At 42.4% G+C, this 17,916-nt stretch overlaps 1 protein-coding gene across 2 annotated transcripts in view; it reads left to right on the top strand.

Annotated features, from left to right (window-relative positions):
• The first annotated feature begins 2,350 nt into the window (after nt 1-2,350).
• The window catches only part of appl1 (adaptor protein, phosphotyrosine interaction, PH domain and leucine zipper containing 1), a 68,355-nt gene continuing 52,789 nt past the window's right edge, over nt 2,351-17,916 (top strand). The window contains exon 1 of one of the 2 annotated variants that reach the window (XM_039771280.1): nt 2,351-2,512. In XM_039771280.1, the coding sequence (XP_039627214.1) occupies nt 2,459-2,512 (54 nt within the window). In that variant the 5' untranslated portion in view covers nt 2,351-2,458. The remainder of the gene's footprint in view (nt 2,513-17,916) is intronic. The other variant, XM_039771279.1, reaches the window with a different exon arrangement.

Genomic DNA, 17,916 nt, shown 5'->3' with positions numbered 1-17,916 from the left:
CTACACAGGAAGTTGGAGAATTAGTGATGAGTCAGTGAGTGAGTGAGTGAGTGAGTGAGTGATGAGTCAGTCAGTCAGTGAGTGAATGAGGGCTTTGCCTTTTATTAGTAGAGATAAAAACAGCAGCAGCCCCAGCATTGACCCCTGCTGGACATCACTCTTAACATCAGCCAATTCTGATGGGGTTCTCTTCTCTTGTGGGAATGAATTCAAGCACTTCTTCATCAAGTACATTCACTTCATAATATTGTTACATTTTAAAAATATTTCCTAAGTGTGGCATATGCAGTACAGGGAAATCAGCAGGGTTGGCATTAGAACAAATTTTAAAGGGGGTGTGGATGACGGGACATCACTGAGCCCCAAACTCTGGATACTACTGTTGTGGACGCAGTCACAGGTTCAAATACAATGATTTTATTTCTTCCAAGTATTTTTTACTGTTTCTCTAGAATTATTCCACACAGCACAGTACACTCAGGGACAGTTTAATCCTCTTCCTCCCTAATCCCCTTCCACCTACACAAGTGTTGCCCTCTGCCTCCTAAATTCGACTACATGGGCAAGACAGAGTGGCTCTATTTAAACCTGATCCTGGAAGTACTTGTGGTGTCTGAGCAGAAGCCCAAAGGAACTACTTCAGGGGCAAGCAGAAATTTTTACAAAGTAGCAAAAGTTCATCCCTCTGAAGGCTCCCATGGCACGCAGTAGGGCTGTTCAATGGGTCTAGAATTCCCAGCATGCTCCATGGGAGCAGCAATACAAGAAGGCTGTCTTCTAGCAAACCAGGAGAGTATATTCTCTGAAAAGGCTAACTCGCCTGGCTCTTCAATTACTCTGGCCTCCCTTCTTGGCAAGGGATTAAATTCCAACCTGGTCAGGACACCAGTCCACTGTTCTTCTTCCAATCTGGCCTCCCTTACTGGCAAGAGGCCTTTTCTCCTGGACAGGATGTCAGGCATTGCAGCAAACAGGAATTGTTAACACTTGACTGAAAAGAGAGTGGCATGGTGGCACAGTGGGTAGCGTTGCTGCCTCGCAGTAAGGAGACCCGGGTTCATTTTCTGGGTCCTCCCTGTGTGGAGTTTGCATGTTCTCCCCGTGTCTGCGTGGGTTTCTAACCACAGTCCAAAGACATGCAGGTGAGGTGCATTGCCAATCCTAAATTGTCCCCAGTGTTTGCTTTGTGTGTGTGTACCCTGCCTTGCGCCCTGTGTTGGCTCCAGCAGACCCCCGTGACCCTGTATTAGGATATAGTGGGTTGGATAATGACTGACTGACTGAAAAGAGGAGGTGATGTCAAATCTCAGTCAACTGCTGCCCCGGAAAAATATCAGATTTTACATTTTTCACCAAATAGTCATTTTATTCAGTTTGTTTTAAGGGTCATCTTACCAGCATTATAGGACAAGGTAGTGCACTGGTGCCCCTGTTTTGATAGCAAAACAGAAACATAAATAAGCACCACCATTGGCCCCTATGCTCCTGGGTTCCTGGGCCAGTGCCCACAAGTTAAGACGATCATGTGTAGTTTTTTTATTATGTAAGACGTGTGCATGAAGCATTTATATAGGAAGCTGAAACAATTGTTTTAAGAATACGTTTTAGGGGCAAGCGTGTATGGAAGGAATCCATCTCCCTTCCAACTCACCGATCCTCGAAACTGGTTTCACTTCCACACCTTTACCTTGGGAGCGCCATATCTAAAATAATAATAATAATAATAATAATAATAATAATAATACATTTTATTTATATAGCGCCTTTCCCATGCTCAATGCGATTCACAGAGTCTTAGAAAAAAAAACAGCTGGGTATATGTAACACTGGATAGAAATGTTTTCCTGAATAGAACAATGAAACAGAGAAGACAAAAATAATAATGATGTTATATTTTTAGCCCCCCTCCGCCGACTCCTACCACCGATCAAGCACCCCAGTCGATGGTTTTCTTTTCATACAATACAGAAGAACACACGCAGCCGAGCTCCTGGTGAATCGGAAGCTTTAGTTTTTGCAGTTTAAACAGACTGAACATCTCAGTATCATGGACGTAGCCCATTCATTTCTTTTTGTATAATATGTTTTCCCGCTCCCAGTCTAAATTTTAATTTGTCGATCCATGGATCCCCAACTTTTTCCATTCTGATTTCTGTCTCTTTCTTTCCCCACACCCCACTTTCCCGGCTGACCGGTCCGACTGGACTAGGCTTGACAAGCTGCGACGAAGAGGCGGAGTTACTGTTTTATGTGAGAGGACTGAACGATTGACGCCTCCTCTAGCCAATTACATTAAGAATTTGACAATTTGCACCAATCATCCAAAGGGGGAGGCGAGACTTCCGCAAAAACAGGTTGGGCTGTGTGGTTCTTAACCAACTAGTAGTAGTCCATACTCGGCCGTCGTACTCTTCTTGTGTTGTTGTTTTTATTATTTGTTTTCAGCAACTGCAAAGATATGCCTGGAATTGACAAGCTGCCTATTGAAGAAACGTTAGAGGATAGTCCGCAGGTACTGAACGACATCATTAGCGCGCTAAACCTTTTTTTTTGTTCGCTTGTGACAGCAAGTCCTGGGGAGATGGTGCTTTGCCGAGCCACATCTCGGTTGCTGTGGGCCTGTCGTTCTTATTCTGTCGCGTTGTCGCTGCTCTTTTTTTCCGAGAAGGCGCGGCTTTATTGGTGCGTACGAAGTGGTCTGCTGTAGGGACTGTCATGCGACACGGTAGGGTGTTTCTGAGTTCATTGGTCGGGCTGTTGGATCGATACGCCAGTGGGCGACTCCTGAATCTTATTGAGTAGAGTGAGACGGAGAGTGAGATCGATGCAAGTGTTGAAATCAGAAACTTCTCAAAAGAGTCTATGTATCAGTACTTCTGAAAGCAGCCGAGGTGGGGACTCGCACAGATTTCATCCAAAGTTGGCACTTCATCCAATGACGTCATTTCTACGTGCATCCATAGGCAGCTTTGACTAACCATCCATCTAAATGGGCAATCGGGCGAGTGCCCTGGGGATGATGGGGTATGGGGGTTGCACACGCCGTTAAAAAATCTAAACACGTGATAACCGAATTCAAGCTTTCGTAAGCATCGCGATGGCTTCGTCTGTATATACATACACACCTACCTACCTGCCTGCGTTCGCCAGTTTCATTAAAATTAAACATATGCCCACGCAGATAAATAAATAACCTAATATCCTAAATGTAATTGCATTTTCCCCAGGGGACTAACAGCACCCGCAGTGTTGCCTCCAGTTGAGAAAATAAAAGCGATAGGCGTCCGCATAGTCCAGAGGTCCTCAACCTGCGCTTGAACGCGTCGCCCCTGCACTTCATCTCCAACAATAAAATATGTGCTTTGGTAATTTCTCGGGACATTTCTGTTTCGCGTATATTTGTCAGTGCACTATATGTAAAGTCTCGTACTCCTCGCGGAATTTGTTTGTCAGTCAGATCAGCTTATTACAGTATTTTCTGACGCCTCGTGACGTCAAGAGTCGCGGTTACAGGCAATTTCAAGTCACGCGCGATCGCGATTGTTCACGTTTATTTAGGCGTGTTATTTATGGGCGCCTTTCAAGGCCCCCGAGGTCGCAGTAAATAATAAAAAAAAAAATCTAAAAACTTGTAAATAGCATTTAAATCACAATACAGTGTTCTTATAAATGTATGATAATCCTGTACTGTTCTAAAAAGGTGAGATTTTAGCGAATTCTTGAAGGTTGGTCGTGAAGTGCAAGTCCGCTGGGATAGAGGAAGGGGGCTCCATAGTCTAGGGTGAGTCACCTATGGAGTGTGTAACCTGGATGAAGGTACACAGAGCAGTAATGCTCCAGAGCATGGCAGTGACCAATGATATTTTACTGGCTTCTGGTGCTGGAGACTGAGCCTCCTTGACCTTGCTAGATTTAAGCGCTGCTTCTGACATGTTTTTCTGTGCCATCATGATAGACTGGTTGGAGCCTGTGGGAAATTACCTTTGGTTTGGGTTGTGATGTTTTCAATAGATTCCAGCTGTGGACCTCCGGAGCCCCACGTTGTTGAAGAGGTTGTTTTACAGTATACGTCCGTGATATGCCAGGTTACACAATGGTTATGATTAGGGCTGTTATCTGACTCAAGTCAGTAAATCAGGTGACAAAAAACCTGCAATCCATTTGGCTGTAATTGTGGGGTTGTGGAGGTCAGCAGCTGGACCCATCTCGATGTTTTTATTGTGGTTTATCGTATACTAACCATGGTGCCTGTCAAAGACAGGTAACAGCAAATATTTTTGAAATACTCAATCTCTTGCCTACGTGATCCTTCAGCGCCTTTCCTTTATATCTGCGCGTGTGTGAATGTCTCGTCACTGGCGCGGCCCCTCTTGTACACAATCCTCTAATGCAGGCTCCTCGGACTCCCATCATCTCTTTGTGCATCTCACATTTCCTCTTTTTTGATTGCCTCACCAAAGCCAAACTGACCAATCACACCAAAGTCAAGCTCATTAATCAGATTGCTCAGAGGGACTGGACACGCAGACCGTAGTGTTTAATTTATATACTAGGGGTGCTCTGCCCCCTGCCAGCCTAACTCGCCAACCCCAGGCGCCCGCCTCTTCACGTATGGGGAACCGGATGTACAATTTAAACAGATTGTTATTTTCATGGAAATTGTTACATATTCATAATTGACCTAACTATTTTACAATACAGCAAGTAATTAACCATAGTAAAAAATAGTAATAAATTGAAAGAAAATTATGTTTCATGTTGCATTAGAGGTATTCATTGTGTTATACGTTTTTGTTCTGTTTGGATTTGAAATTAACACGCAAATACTTTTTAAACTTACACTTTTACTGTAAAACTTAACAATATTTGGAATGCACTTTTCTTGAATATCTCATTAAATTTTGATTCCGTGTTTGGACTTACATGGGCAGCATGGTGGCGCAGTGGGTAGCACTGCTGCCTTGCAGTAAGGAGAGCTGGGTTTACTTCCCGGGTCCTCCCTGCGTGGGTTTCCTCCCACAGTCCAAAGATATGCGGGTTAGGTGCACTGGCGATAGGTGTGGGTGGGTGTGTGCCCTGCAGTGGACTGGCACCCTGCCCAGGGTTTGTTTCCTGCCTTGCGCCCTGTGTTGGCTGAGATTGGCTGGGTAATTAGGATATAGCGGGTTGGATGATGGATGGACTTACATCGTGACAATGCAATGTGTAACTGCCCGTGGGTGAATATCGTTTCTTGCTCTCTAAAAAATAAAACAACGTTTTCGAATGTTTGTCCCTGTTGATTTTGTTAATTGTTATAGCAAAAGCTATTCTAATAGGAAACTGTAAACGTTTTGATACGAATGGCATATCAAGATCTCCTTTGGAGTCTAACGTTATCCCCTGGAGATGGACTACATTACCTTTCTTGTCGCCTGTTAAAATTTTACATGTTAGAATTGTTCGACCAATTTTGAAAACAACTAATCTCGTCCCATTGCATAGCCCATCACTCAGACGTGAATTACGCAATAACATTACGATACGTCCTTCTTTCTACAGTAATTCATGCGGTGGAAGACCAGACGGTGTTAACGGTTGTAGATATTCTTTGTGATATTATAAATTGATGTTTTCACACCATCGCCACCAACTTTTTCAGCAGAGTCTATTGATACGCATTTCACCAATTTGCCGTGTAACCGATCGACAATTTTTGCGTTGATTCGTTTGACTTCCTCGTTTCTCGGTGCTGGGATTGCCCGTGTTGTCATTTCTTCTGTTGATAACCCTTCAGGATGAAATTCTTCAATAAGATTTGGACATAATACAGCGATCCCTCCTCGATCACGGGGTTGCGTTCCAGAACCTCCCGCGAAAGGTGAAAAGTTAAAAAAAAATATTAAAAATAAAAAATATTAATAAAATATTAATAGTAAAATAAATTTTAATAATAATATTAATAAAAATATTGTTATTTTTATATTGTCACGCTTAGGTCACAGAAACACAGGACGTTGTAGAGACAGGGACTTTAAAACTCTGCAAACAAACATTTGTCTCTTATTCAAACGTTTAAACGACAGAGATGACAGTTCCGTCTCACAATTTAAAAGAATGCAAACATATCTTCGTCTTCAAAGGAGTGCGCGTCAGGAGCAGAGAATGTCAGAGAGAGAGAAAGAGAGAAAAGCAAACGGTCAAAAAATCAATAAGTGCTGTTCGGCATTTAAGTATGCTGTAATAAGAAGAGACACAAGGCATGGTAAGGTTTGGGGCAGCCACCCGTTTAATGCGGTTTCCTGGCTGCAAAAGCAAATGATTCATAAGAGTCATGTTTACACAACAGAGTCCAAAACAGAACTGCCTCCCAGAGAAGAGGCGCGAGGCTTTATAGGACGTTGGGCCGGAAGTGGCGTCGTCCTCGGGGCCGGGACCGGAAGTGACGTCGTCCTCGGGACCGGAAGTGATGTGTCCCAAGTCGAGGTGATGGCTCCTGGTGGGATTTCCCGGGAAAGACCTGCAGGGAACTTAGAAAGAGCTTCAGCGTACCCCGACCCCCACGGGTAGATGTATTATCAGTCCTCTCTAAGCCCTTCAGCTGCCTCCTATGCACACGTGTGTGACAATGCGAAGCACCGCCTGACAAAGGAAGGGATCAATGTGAAGGTAGTCGTTCAGCATTTTTTAGAGGAGCGTCTGTCCGTATCCTCTAGGCCATTGTGCGAACAGCCCCTCCATCAGGAGCAGAGAATGTAAGAGAGAGAGAAAAGCAAACAGTCAAAAATCAATAGGTGCCGTTCGGGCTTTTAAGTACGCGAAGCACTGTGCGGTAAGCATATCGTATATCATTGAGGAGTTTTATTTAATACATAATACGTGCTGTGATTTGGTAGCTTCTCAACCACCCGCCAGTAGTTTCCCTTTTATGAAATCAACTGGGCAAACCAACTAAAGAAGCATGTACGATAAATTAAAAGACCCATTATCCACAGAAATCCGCGAACCAGCAAAAAATCTGTGATATATATTTAGATATGCTTACATATAAAATCCGCGATGGAGTGAAACCGCGAAAGTCGAAGCGCAATATAGCAACAACAACAACAACAACATTTATTTCTATAGCACATTTTCATACAAACAGTAACTCAAAGTGCTTTACATATTAAAATAGAAAAATGAAAGACACAATTATAAAACAAAATTAAATCAACATTAACATCGAATAAGAGTAAGGTTCAATGGCCAGGGGGGACAGAAAAAACAAAAAACTCCAGACGGCTGGAGAAAAATAAAATCTGTAGGGATTCCAGACCATGAGACCCCCTGACCAGTCCCCTCTGGGCATTCTACCTAACATAAATGAAACAGTCCTCTTTGGATTTAGGGTTCTCACGGAAGGGCTTGATGATGATGATGGTCACGTAGACTTCTGCCTTTTAATCCGTTCATCATTGTTGGAGCATCATGAAGCTTTGAGTAGGTGAAAGAAACCGGAAAAAGAAACAGAAAAGAGAGTAGGGGTCAGTACCGAGGGATAGCGAGGGATCACTGTACGTCTTCTTTAACTCTTTCAGGGCTGATGTTGACTTTTGTCAAAAGGAGGAGCTGACGATAATTTGTAATCAACTGTAAACTGTGACAAAACCAACCATTACGTTTTAGTTAGACTCTCCTTGGTAGAAGGAAAGTTAGGTTTTGACCAATATTTCCTGCGCTCCCATGGGTAGCAAGGCACAGACAATGGCAAAAATGGCACTGACATGTGGTGAGAGGTCAAAGTGAATGTGTAAAGCAAAATACTCAGTGGACGGCATTTTGCTTACTCTCTCTGAATTGGACTAAGACTTGTCACACTCTGCTTTTGATACAGGCGATCGAAAACAAATATGAGGTTTTGCAGCTTCAGATGATGGGTCCCCAGCTAATTTTGGTGCTCAACAGGTTCATAGAGCCTGTCTGCCGCACATTCTTGGCAAGCTGGCAGCCACAGCATGCAGCAACAGACGTTCTATGTTGATTTCTGGGTGAAGCCATTGTGTTTCAGAAAACAATGTTTTTTTGGAAAAAATATTCGGCCCTCAAAGAGTTAATTGGGAACTTAAAGCGAGGAAAACGTAAAAATGAATAAGAGCTGAGAGCGCAGGAACTGTGTCTGACAAAAGCATTCACATGAATGACAGGTGAGAGGACGGCAGGCCGTTAACCGGAAATGCTTGAGAGGAGGGCGGGACTTGGAAACAAAATCTCTTGGCAAAAGTCTTGTCTCGTCGCAGGATTTTCTTTTCTAATAGAGAGATTAGATCATTTTTTTTTATCTTGTTTTTACTTTGGCCATCCATTAGTTGTTTTTAAATGATGTGCTTCATTAATACATTGGGTGTGGATTTGGATTTGAGTTGGAAATTAGGGACAGAGAAGGTTATTGAGGTACAGAGCAGCCAAATCCTGACGAGCTTTGAATTCCAGTAAATGCAGTATAGAGTGTTGCACAGGGAGCCATTGCAGATGTTGGAGAATGAAAGTAATATGGCTCCATGATTTAGTACGGGTCAAAACCCTTGTGGCTGAATATTGGACATACTGTTATCTATTCATTGCATGACCAGACACTCTCAAGAGAAGTGCATTGCAGTAGTCCAGTCCTGAGGTCACTAAAGCATCTGCTGCTGTGTGATTAAGGAAAAGAAGTAATCTAGCTATGTTTTTTAAATGAAACCATGCTGTCCTTGTGATAATTGTTTACGGAAATCAAAAGAAAGAGCCGAACACCAACGCTGTGCTCACCAGTGCTGACTATTAGCAACCTGGGAATACACGGTGGCAGGTGCAACACATTTCTAGAGTAGTGTATGTGATGCTGCAAAGAGAGCTTCATATTCACCTCAGTTTAGCATCAGAAAGTATTCCGAAATCCATACATTAATCTCCTTAACATTCCATTTTTTTCCCAAAAAACATGTAAAAAGCTTTGTATTTTTTGGCTTGAAAAATGTAATTTCTGTTAAATCTCATCACTCTGCTGTAAAACATTCAAAACACTAAAAGTACAACGTGTAAAAAGTATAATAATAATGGCATTACCATATATACCGTCCTGCGGTGGGCTGGCGCCCTGCCTTGGGCCCTGTGTTGGCTAAGATTGGCTCCAGCAGACCCCCGTGACCCTGTAGTTAGGATATAGCGGGTTGGATAATGGATAGATGGATATATCCATCTATTTTGCAACCCGCTGAATCCGAACACAGGGTCACGGAAGTCTGCTGGAGCCAATCCTAGCCAACACAGGGCACATGCAGGAACCAGTCCCGGACAGGGTGCCAACCCACCGCAGATAGATGGATATATCCTGTCAAAATGTCTGTTGTGTGGTATAGCTTTGAACAGGAAAACTGCTTAGCTGTGTGGTCATTAACCCGACACTATTCAGCCTAATGCTTCATCTTAACAATTCTTTTGATCACGTCATCATCAAGAAATAACTTCAAGGAAGTGAGTGGGTCTTGGCTGTCAGTGTTCACTTTTAATTTCTGGTTGCCTCACAAAATCAAAATGAGGCGTTGCTGGTTTATTATTACAAGCTGCGGTGGGCTGGTTATTTCCTGCCTTGCGCCCTGTGTTGGCTGGGATTGGCTCCAGCAGACCCCTGTTACCCTGTAGTTGGGATATAGCGGGTTGGATAATGGATGGTTTATTACAAGCAGGGTCAACAGAAACCCAAACGCGAGCGTCACTTTCAGATTCATCAGATCCGCTTTGGGCTTCGCTGTCCGTCTCAGTTTCACTGCCTGAAGACAGATTCACTTTGTCATCACTGCTCGTATCACTGTCAAGAGCGAGCAATGCCTGGGCTGTGGAAAAACGTTTCTTACGAGACAACATTACGAGGCTAGGAGAAGATGCACCTACACCGTTGGCCTGGGTAATGCTCGGACCTGGCACTCATGTAAGACCTGCCTATACCGTTACCTGATAATGCTCGGGACTAATGCTGTTTGCACTTTTACAGCCCGAGTAATCCTCTGGTCTGACGCTTACGCGAGACGTGTCAATGCAGTTATTAAAGCTGTTAACACTGTTTTCCTAAACCTGGGTCTAACACTAAGGAAGTTAATATCATATATTAATGATATGGAAGCGCCAATCGAATACGTTTACAGTTCATATACATTTGAATCTCATCGCCCTGACTAGACGGTCCACAAGTTGTCATCTCATACCCCTTTGCTCTTCACTTGTTTGCTCAGCTGTGTCTTCTGCTGGTTTAAAACACCGTGAAAGTGTCTCCAAAGAAACAGGAAGCGCAGACTACATTTTGTGTATGTTGGAAAGAGTGACTTGCAAAATCGTTAACAGTTATGATACATTGTAGAGCAGGGGTCCCCAGCTCCTGTCCTGGAGGGCCCCAGTGGCTGCAGGTTTTCATTCTCACCCTTAATTAGTGACCTGTTTTTGCTGCTAATTAACTTCTTTTGAATTAATTTTAATCGGCTTGTTTTTTAAGATTTTTTTCCCCTGAATTTCTTCTCCATTCCTCCAAATTGCTTTGTTTCTTTCCTTAACACTAGAATTACGAGAGCCTACGAAAAAACTGGTAGATCCGTCCTACCTTAAATCGCTTCTTAGATCCGTTCGCACCTCTCCACCAGCGTCTTTTGTCTTCTGAATGTGCCGATAAAGACAAGCTGCAAGCAGCCAGCTATTCCATCCTCCCACTGACTTAGAACGTGCATGAACTTCTCCCAGCTCATGCCTTGATTGATTATCAATTATATTTACAGTGGAAATAATAGATCGTTATTTGGAACACCCGCATTTCATGTGCGTTCCGTTTCTACAGTAATCTGTGTAAACACATTTTTAAAATAGAAACCGTTTTCATATTCTAGTAGTAAATGACAAAATGTAGGTATTAACTATATAATGTGTGAAGCCTGAATTCCAAATATCAAAGACACACTTTCACAAAAGGTACAAATATAACAGAACAAATGCACTTTTATTCAAACATATAACTGCAGAAAAACAACCCGCGTTTACCTGCGACATTGACATGCATTCGTTATCACAGCTTAGGTGATGAAGCAGTATCAGCCATTGACTGGTAATCAAAGCTTCACGGGTTCGATCCCGGGTGAGTTCGTTTTGAGAACTGAGCTGCTTGTGTTCTTAATATTTTAGAATAAAAACTTACATTTGAGGGCAGCACGGTGGCGCAGTGGTAGCGCTGCTGCCTCGCAGTAAGGAGACCCGGGTTCGCTTCCCGGGTCCTCCCTGCGTGGAGTTTGCATGTTCTCCCGTGTCTGCGTGGGTTTCCTCCGGGCGCTCCGGTTTCCTCCCACAATCCAAAGACATGCAGGTTAGGTGGATTGGCGATTCTCAATTGGCCTTGGTGTGTGGGTGTGTTTGTGTGTGTCCTGCGGTGGGTTGGCACCCTGCTCAAGATTGGTTCCTGCCTTGTGCCCTGTGTTGGCTGGGATTGGCTCCAGCAGACCCCCGTGACCCTGTATTCGGATTCAGCGGGTTGGAAAATGGATGGATGGACTTACATTTGATTCCAGTCTGTAACAGCCGGTGTCATTTATGATACTTGTAAAGGTTAGCTTTGTTTTTTTCATTCTGTCTTTTTCTCAGCCACATTCAAGATCCCAACTCCCCATAGCACCCACACCCAAGGCATCTGACAATGCTGTTTTCACATAGACACGCTATAACAGAGGTAAGCTCAAATCATGACAACAGTTCTAAATCGAATCAAAAATGCACTTTTGCCATCGCTGTATTTTGTATATGTACATGGGAAGCTCTGCACTCGTGACTTTACGCTGTAGATCTGGCTCTTACATACAAAGGACGGTGCACGTACCCAAAACATTAACATTTATATGTTACTTACATAAAAGCCAGATCTAATGTTATTTACCTATTTACCGCGTAAAGTGCAGAGCTTCCCATGTACATATACCAAGTACAGCGATTGCAAAAGTACATTCTTGATCTGATGTAGAGCCGTCATGTAAGTAAATAGCTAAATAACATTAGATCTGGCTTTTATGTAAGTAACATAGAAATGTTAATGTTCCCATGTACATATACAAAGCACAAATATAAGTTTTTATTGTAAAATAGTCAGAATAAGAGCAGCTCAGTTCTCATAATGGACTCGCCCAGGATCAAACCCGTGAAGCTTTGATTACCAGTCAATGGCTGATACCGCTGCGCCACCGAAGCTGTGATAACGAAGGCATGTCAATGTCGCAGGTAAACGCGGGTTGTCTTTCTGCATATTTGGAATTTGGGCTTCACACATTATACACTTCATGTCTACATTTTTTCAATTATTACCAAAACATGAAAAGCGTTTCTGTTTTAACGATGTGTTTGCTGTACATAGATTGCTGTAGACACGAAACACACGTGTGTGTTCCAAATAACAATATAGTATTTATAAAAGGTGTCATTTTGCCCGACTTCTCACTCTATACAACTGTAAGCAACTGACATGCAGGTAAACGGACCTGAGTGAGAAAACCGTGTGGGGTGGGGGATGTGACAGCAGGCTGCTTGCTGTTTGCTGCTTATCAACACATTTAAAGGACAAAAGACGCTGATGGAGAGGTGCGAAGCGATTTAAGGTGGGACGGATCTACGAGTATTTTCGTAGGCTCTGGTAATTCTAGTGTTAAATGGCCCCCAAACAGAAGTGAAATGTGAAGTGAGTGAGCGAGCCAACAGAAGATCAGCTCAGTCAGGGCCTCAAACTCCAACCCATTGCTAGGCGCCAATTCTTGTCGTTAATTAAACCTGTTCTTTAATTCCATGCATGGCTTGTCGCTGCTCTCACTGTGCAATATCATACAGTTCTGGCATTGTTGATTTTCTCTTTTCTAAGGGCATTGGGCATCTGAGCAGATCAACATTCCCGAGATCTTCATCTTTCTTTATTTTCAGATATTGTGTGATGGACACCAGTTGTTTTGGCTCATTTTTGCGTCTCATTATTTTTTGGCTGCCAATTAAGGAAAAAGAAACAATTAAGGGGTCTGAGTCTTCAAGAGCAAGTCAATTGAAATGAGCTCAAAAGAAGTTAATTAGCAGCATAAACAGGCCACTAATTAATAAAAGGGTTAGAATGAAAACCTGCAGCCACTGAGGCCCTCCAGGACCGGAGTGGGGGACCCTGTTGTAGAGATTGTAATAGCAGCTCCCTCCTATGGACCTTCATTTGGAATTTGGATACAGGCTGTAGCTGTTTTGAGAGTTTGTTAGCCTTTAACATTTTTTTAATGTCTAGTATATTGTTATTACATTTCGTTTGTTTGTCTGTGTGTGTGTGATGCCCAGGGGCCCTGTAGAGTCTTAGTCTAGCCCTCCATTCTCAAATCCACTTACCCATGCTGGTATATTAGAAACACCTTGGATAAACTGTATTTGTCAGCCATCACACTTTTGTAATCACCTTTGTGTATTCTTTGCAAATTAATGCAGAAACTCCTTTTCTTCCTATTGATCTTACGGAAGCTTTACTTGCACTTTACTGCTTTTAGTAAGGATGCCGTTGAGTTTTGACTGTGCCTATGGTGAGCTTTGAAAGACAGAAGAGAAACCATGAAGGTATTCCACAGGATATGGCAACAGGCTGGTGTTAGGAGTGTCAGAAAAGGCACCTCCTAGGGAGGCCGTTGCTTGTCTGCAGGAAGCTTTGTGGATCCTGTGTGGTTAGACTCGGGTGACCGACCACCCCTCGTGCTGATGCCGCTCAGGCCTTGAGTGCCATGTGCATATCTGATATCAAAAGCTGTTGATTTTTTACATTGCCATTTGCCACCTAGCATTGTCAGTAAGTGTGTTAGCAAAGCCGTAAAATATGACCACACAGAGATTAGATTTACATTTAATCTTGATTGTCACATACACTTCAAAAAGCAAAGTGAAATTCTAGTGCAGGGTTTTGGGGTGTGTGGATGGGGGGCAGGGAAACATATACAGGAAATAAGACCGCAATGGCGATACACAATAATGCTATAATAATAGCAGAAGAATGGCCAGTGTACATGGTGCAAAACAGGAGTGTAGACATATTGATTGCTTTGCACTGTATTAGAAAAAAAGAAAAAGTGTAGATGGAAGTACACATACCATTGAATCTAACTGAAATAAAGGATACGTTTCAGCTTATCTGTGCGACACTCCGGTTGCTGTGTTTCTGTTATTCCAACAAATGATGCATCAAAAAACATTTGTAGTAATCAAATGCATTGCATTTGTCATTTTTCATTTTAATAGATGGCACATCACAAACATTAACACTGCTTTTACAAATCCCATACCAAATAGCATACAATAGAGACATGTGCATTACATTTGTCATTCCAACAGATGGCGCATCACAAACACTAACACTGCTTTTATAAATCCCATACCAAATAGCATATAATAGAAACTATAATAAAGGATCAAAGACAGATAAAGGTTTGGCGTTTCCGGCCCCGTATACTGTAAGGAAATAAAGCAACAAAAAATATTAAGCTTGTATACACTCGTTATGCTCTGACAAGAGGTCATCACATCACACAGTCACAGTTGCAGGGGGGAACTTAAATAAGGAGGGACCGGAAATTGAAGGGCATGCTGGAAGGGAACCGCGGTGGTGTGTGGGAGGAATGACGTCATCGTGATGGAACCAGGAAGGGATGGAATGCGGAAGTGGCTAGCGTTGCTTTCCATGTGTCTGAGATTTTATGGCGACGTTGAATCTGTCTGTCTATGGGAACAAAAGAAAGAAGGGTTAGTGCCTCGCCTCGATCCTCTGGCCCGATGTGATACGCGGCTCGTCGGGTCTTTCCGCGGCTCCCTATGCGCGCGTGCGTGACAAAACATATGCATTACATTTGTCATATCAAGAGATGGCGCATCGCAAACATTAACATTAACATTAGCTTTTATACATCCCATACCAAATGGCATATAACGGAGACATGTACATAGCACGTGTAATTCCAACAGATGGCACATTACAAACATTAACACTGCTTTTATAAATACCATACCAAATAACATATAATAGAGACATGTGCATTACATTTGTCATTCCAACAGATGGCACATCACAAATATTGGTATTCACCATATGATTATTTTGATTATATTACTGATTAGTTAATTTAATTACTACAAACATTACAAGGCACATTCCAATAGATGGTGCGCTGCCAGTGTTAACATAGAGGTCTACCAGCAGGTGGGTACATTACTGGGAAGGTAAGATCAGGCACCTGATAATTCAGAGACCTTATGGCCTGGAAGAAGAAGCTGTCCCTGAAACAGGTGGAGTGTGAGGTGAGGCTGCGGTAGCAACTGTAGACGTGTCTTTTCTTCTAATGGCGACGCTCCCATCCTTTTCTTGCCTCTTTGTTTCGTGTAGTTGACGGTTTGATTTTCCTGTGTTGCATTATGTGCTTAACGTTTGCCAGAAGCACTTATTTCGAGTTTGTTATTAAATTATTCAGATTGAAAACAGTGTATTGATGGACTTTAAAAGTTGACCATTTCTAAGAGTGATTTATGGGTGGCAGTAAAATTCTTTTTTCAATCAATTGCATGACCAATCTTGTATAGTTCAATTTACAGTACTTGGTGTCTTTAATGGTACTGCACAATGGCGCAGTTGTAGCACTTCTGCTTTGCAACGAGGGAGCCTGGGTTTGCGTCCCTTCGTGGAGTTTGATTGTGCTCCCCGTGTCCATGGACGTTTTCTACCATAGTCAAAGAGACATGCAGGCTAGGCGGACTGGTGACCCTGTGTCTGTGCGTTCACCCTGCGATGGACTGGCACTCTGTCCAGGGATTGTCTGGTGCCCTATGCTTGTTGGGAGGACTGAGCGGGTTTAGAAGATGGATGGAAGGGTAGCCCTAACAATATAATTCACATATCTCCGTTCTAGCTGTGCTGCCTGTCTAGGATGTGTTGAAATCTAAGTAATCTATGTAGACCTCATGGCTGTCCATTTGGTCCGGTGTGATAATACATACCCGGTCCCGGCCTTTTCCTCATGGAAGAAAGAAAGTGTAAGAAAGTCGCCACCAATCTGCCGTTTCCGGTGTATAACACTGGACAACAGACCAGGCTAATAAGATCAATTTTCTTAATATTTAGACCCTTATTTCATATTCTAGTTTTTTTTTTTTTTTTTTTTTTTACCCTTCTTCTGCATGTTTGGCCTATCTTTTAAATTTTCTTCCTAACTCTAGCAACTGGCTAGACACACAGACTCGCGCACACACACAGACACTTGTCCTTTTATTAAGGTGGCTAGTGAATGGTTCATTCTGAAGCTCTGCATCTCCGGAGCCCTGAGGATTTCCATGTTCTCCTTCGTCTCAAGATGACGTGCCACTTAGGTCTGTTGGCGACTTTAATTCACCCTAGGTGGATGAGAGAGAGGCCATGCCCTTTGCTGAAATGGCATCCTGTTTGGTGTTGGTGTCTGCCTTGTTGTACTCAAGGCTCCATCTCCCAGCACTCTTGTATTGGAAAAAACAACAACAACATTTATTTCTATAGCACATTTTCATACAAAAAGTAGCTCAAAGTGCTTTACGTAATGAAGAATAGAAAAATAAAAGCCACAGTAAGAAAATAAAATAAGTCAGCATTAATTAACATAGAATAAGAGTAAGGTCCGATGGCCAGGGTGGACAGAAAAAACAAACGGGTTCTGAAAATGGCTGTGGTTATAACGTCAGTATCGAGGAATGCATTGCATGGCAAAAGTGTTAAAGCACAGGAGGCGATTTGTATCTGCCTTGATAAGTCACCATCTGTTAAAGGAATACCCCACATAGAAATGATTATTTTCTTTTTTTGTAAGACAAAGTTTTAGTGTCATGTTTTCATGTAAAAAGTTTATTTAATACAAGGCAGCGTGAGTAGTGCTGTATTGCGGCAAACGATGTGAAAAACACCCTAGAAAAAGAAAATCTTGCATTATTTGTGTCGCACAATCCAGTTATCCAGTTTTATGCTCAAAACGTGTAAAACATGTGCATTCTTTGCTAAAATATTATTAAATATCTACTTCTAGAAATATCAGTGAGTATCATAAACAGGGAACGCAAGTCACATGACACAGTTTTTGAACCGAAGATCCGCCCCATAAATGAACGGCCATTCATTTGTCAAAACTCAAAAACTCAGTCCCATGTGACTTATCAGTGAGCGTCATAAACAGAAAATGTAAGTCACATGGGACTGAGTTTTTGAGTTTTGACAAATGAATGGCCGTTCATTTATGGGGCGGATCTTCAGTTCGGAAACTCCATGTCATGTGACTTGCACTTCCTGTTTATGACGCTCGCTGATAAGTCACATGACACTGAGTTTTGACAAATGAACGGCCCTTTATAGGGGCGGATCTTCAGTTTGGAAACTCAATGTCATGTGACTTGCACTTCCTGTTTATGACGCTCACTGATAAGTCACATGACACTGAGTTTTTGAGTTTTGACAAATGAACGGCCGTTCATTTATGGGGCGGATCTTCAGTTCGGAAACTCAATGTCATGTGACTTGCACTTCCTGTTTATGACGCTCGCTGATAAGTCACATGACACTGAGTTTTTGAGTTTTGACAAATGAATGGCCGTTCATTTATGGGGCGGATCTTCAGTTCGGAAACTCAATGTCATGTGACTTGCACTTCCTGTTTTTGATGTGTGTCGAGTTTTCTGGAAGTCGAAATGTAACAATAATTTAGCCAAAAGTGCGTGTTTTAAACATGTGGCTGGTTAATGGACATGCTGATTATTAACAGCATTGAACTTTTTTTTTCTTTAATAGAAATTATTTCCCCTCAGAATTTTTATCTCTTGTTTATTATTATTATTATTATTATTATTTTTTTTTTAACTGATTTGATTTTTGAGGTGTGGAAT

Source organism: Polypterus senegalus, chromosome 12, assembly GCF_016835505.1.
Source record: "Polypterus senegalus isolate Bchr_013 chromosome 12, ASM1683550v1, whole genome shotgun sequence".
In the NCBI taxonomy this organism is placed as follows: domain Eukaryota; kingdom Metazoa; phylum Chordata; class Cladistia; order Polypteriformes; family Polypteridae; genus Polypterus; species Polypterus senegalus.
This window is presented reverse-complemented; position numbering and strand designations above follow the sequence as displayed.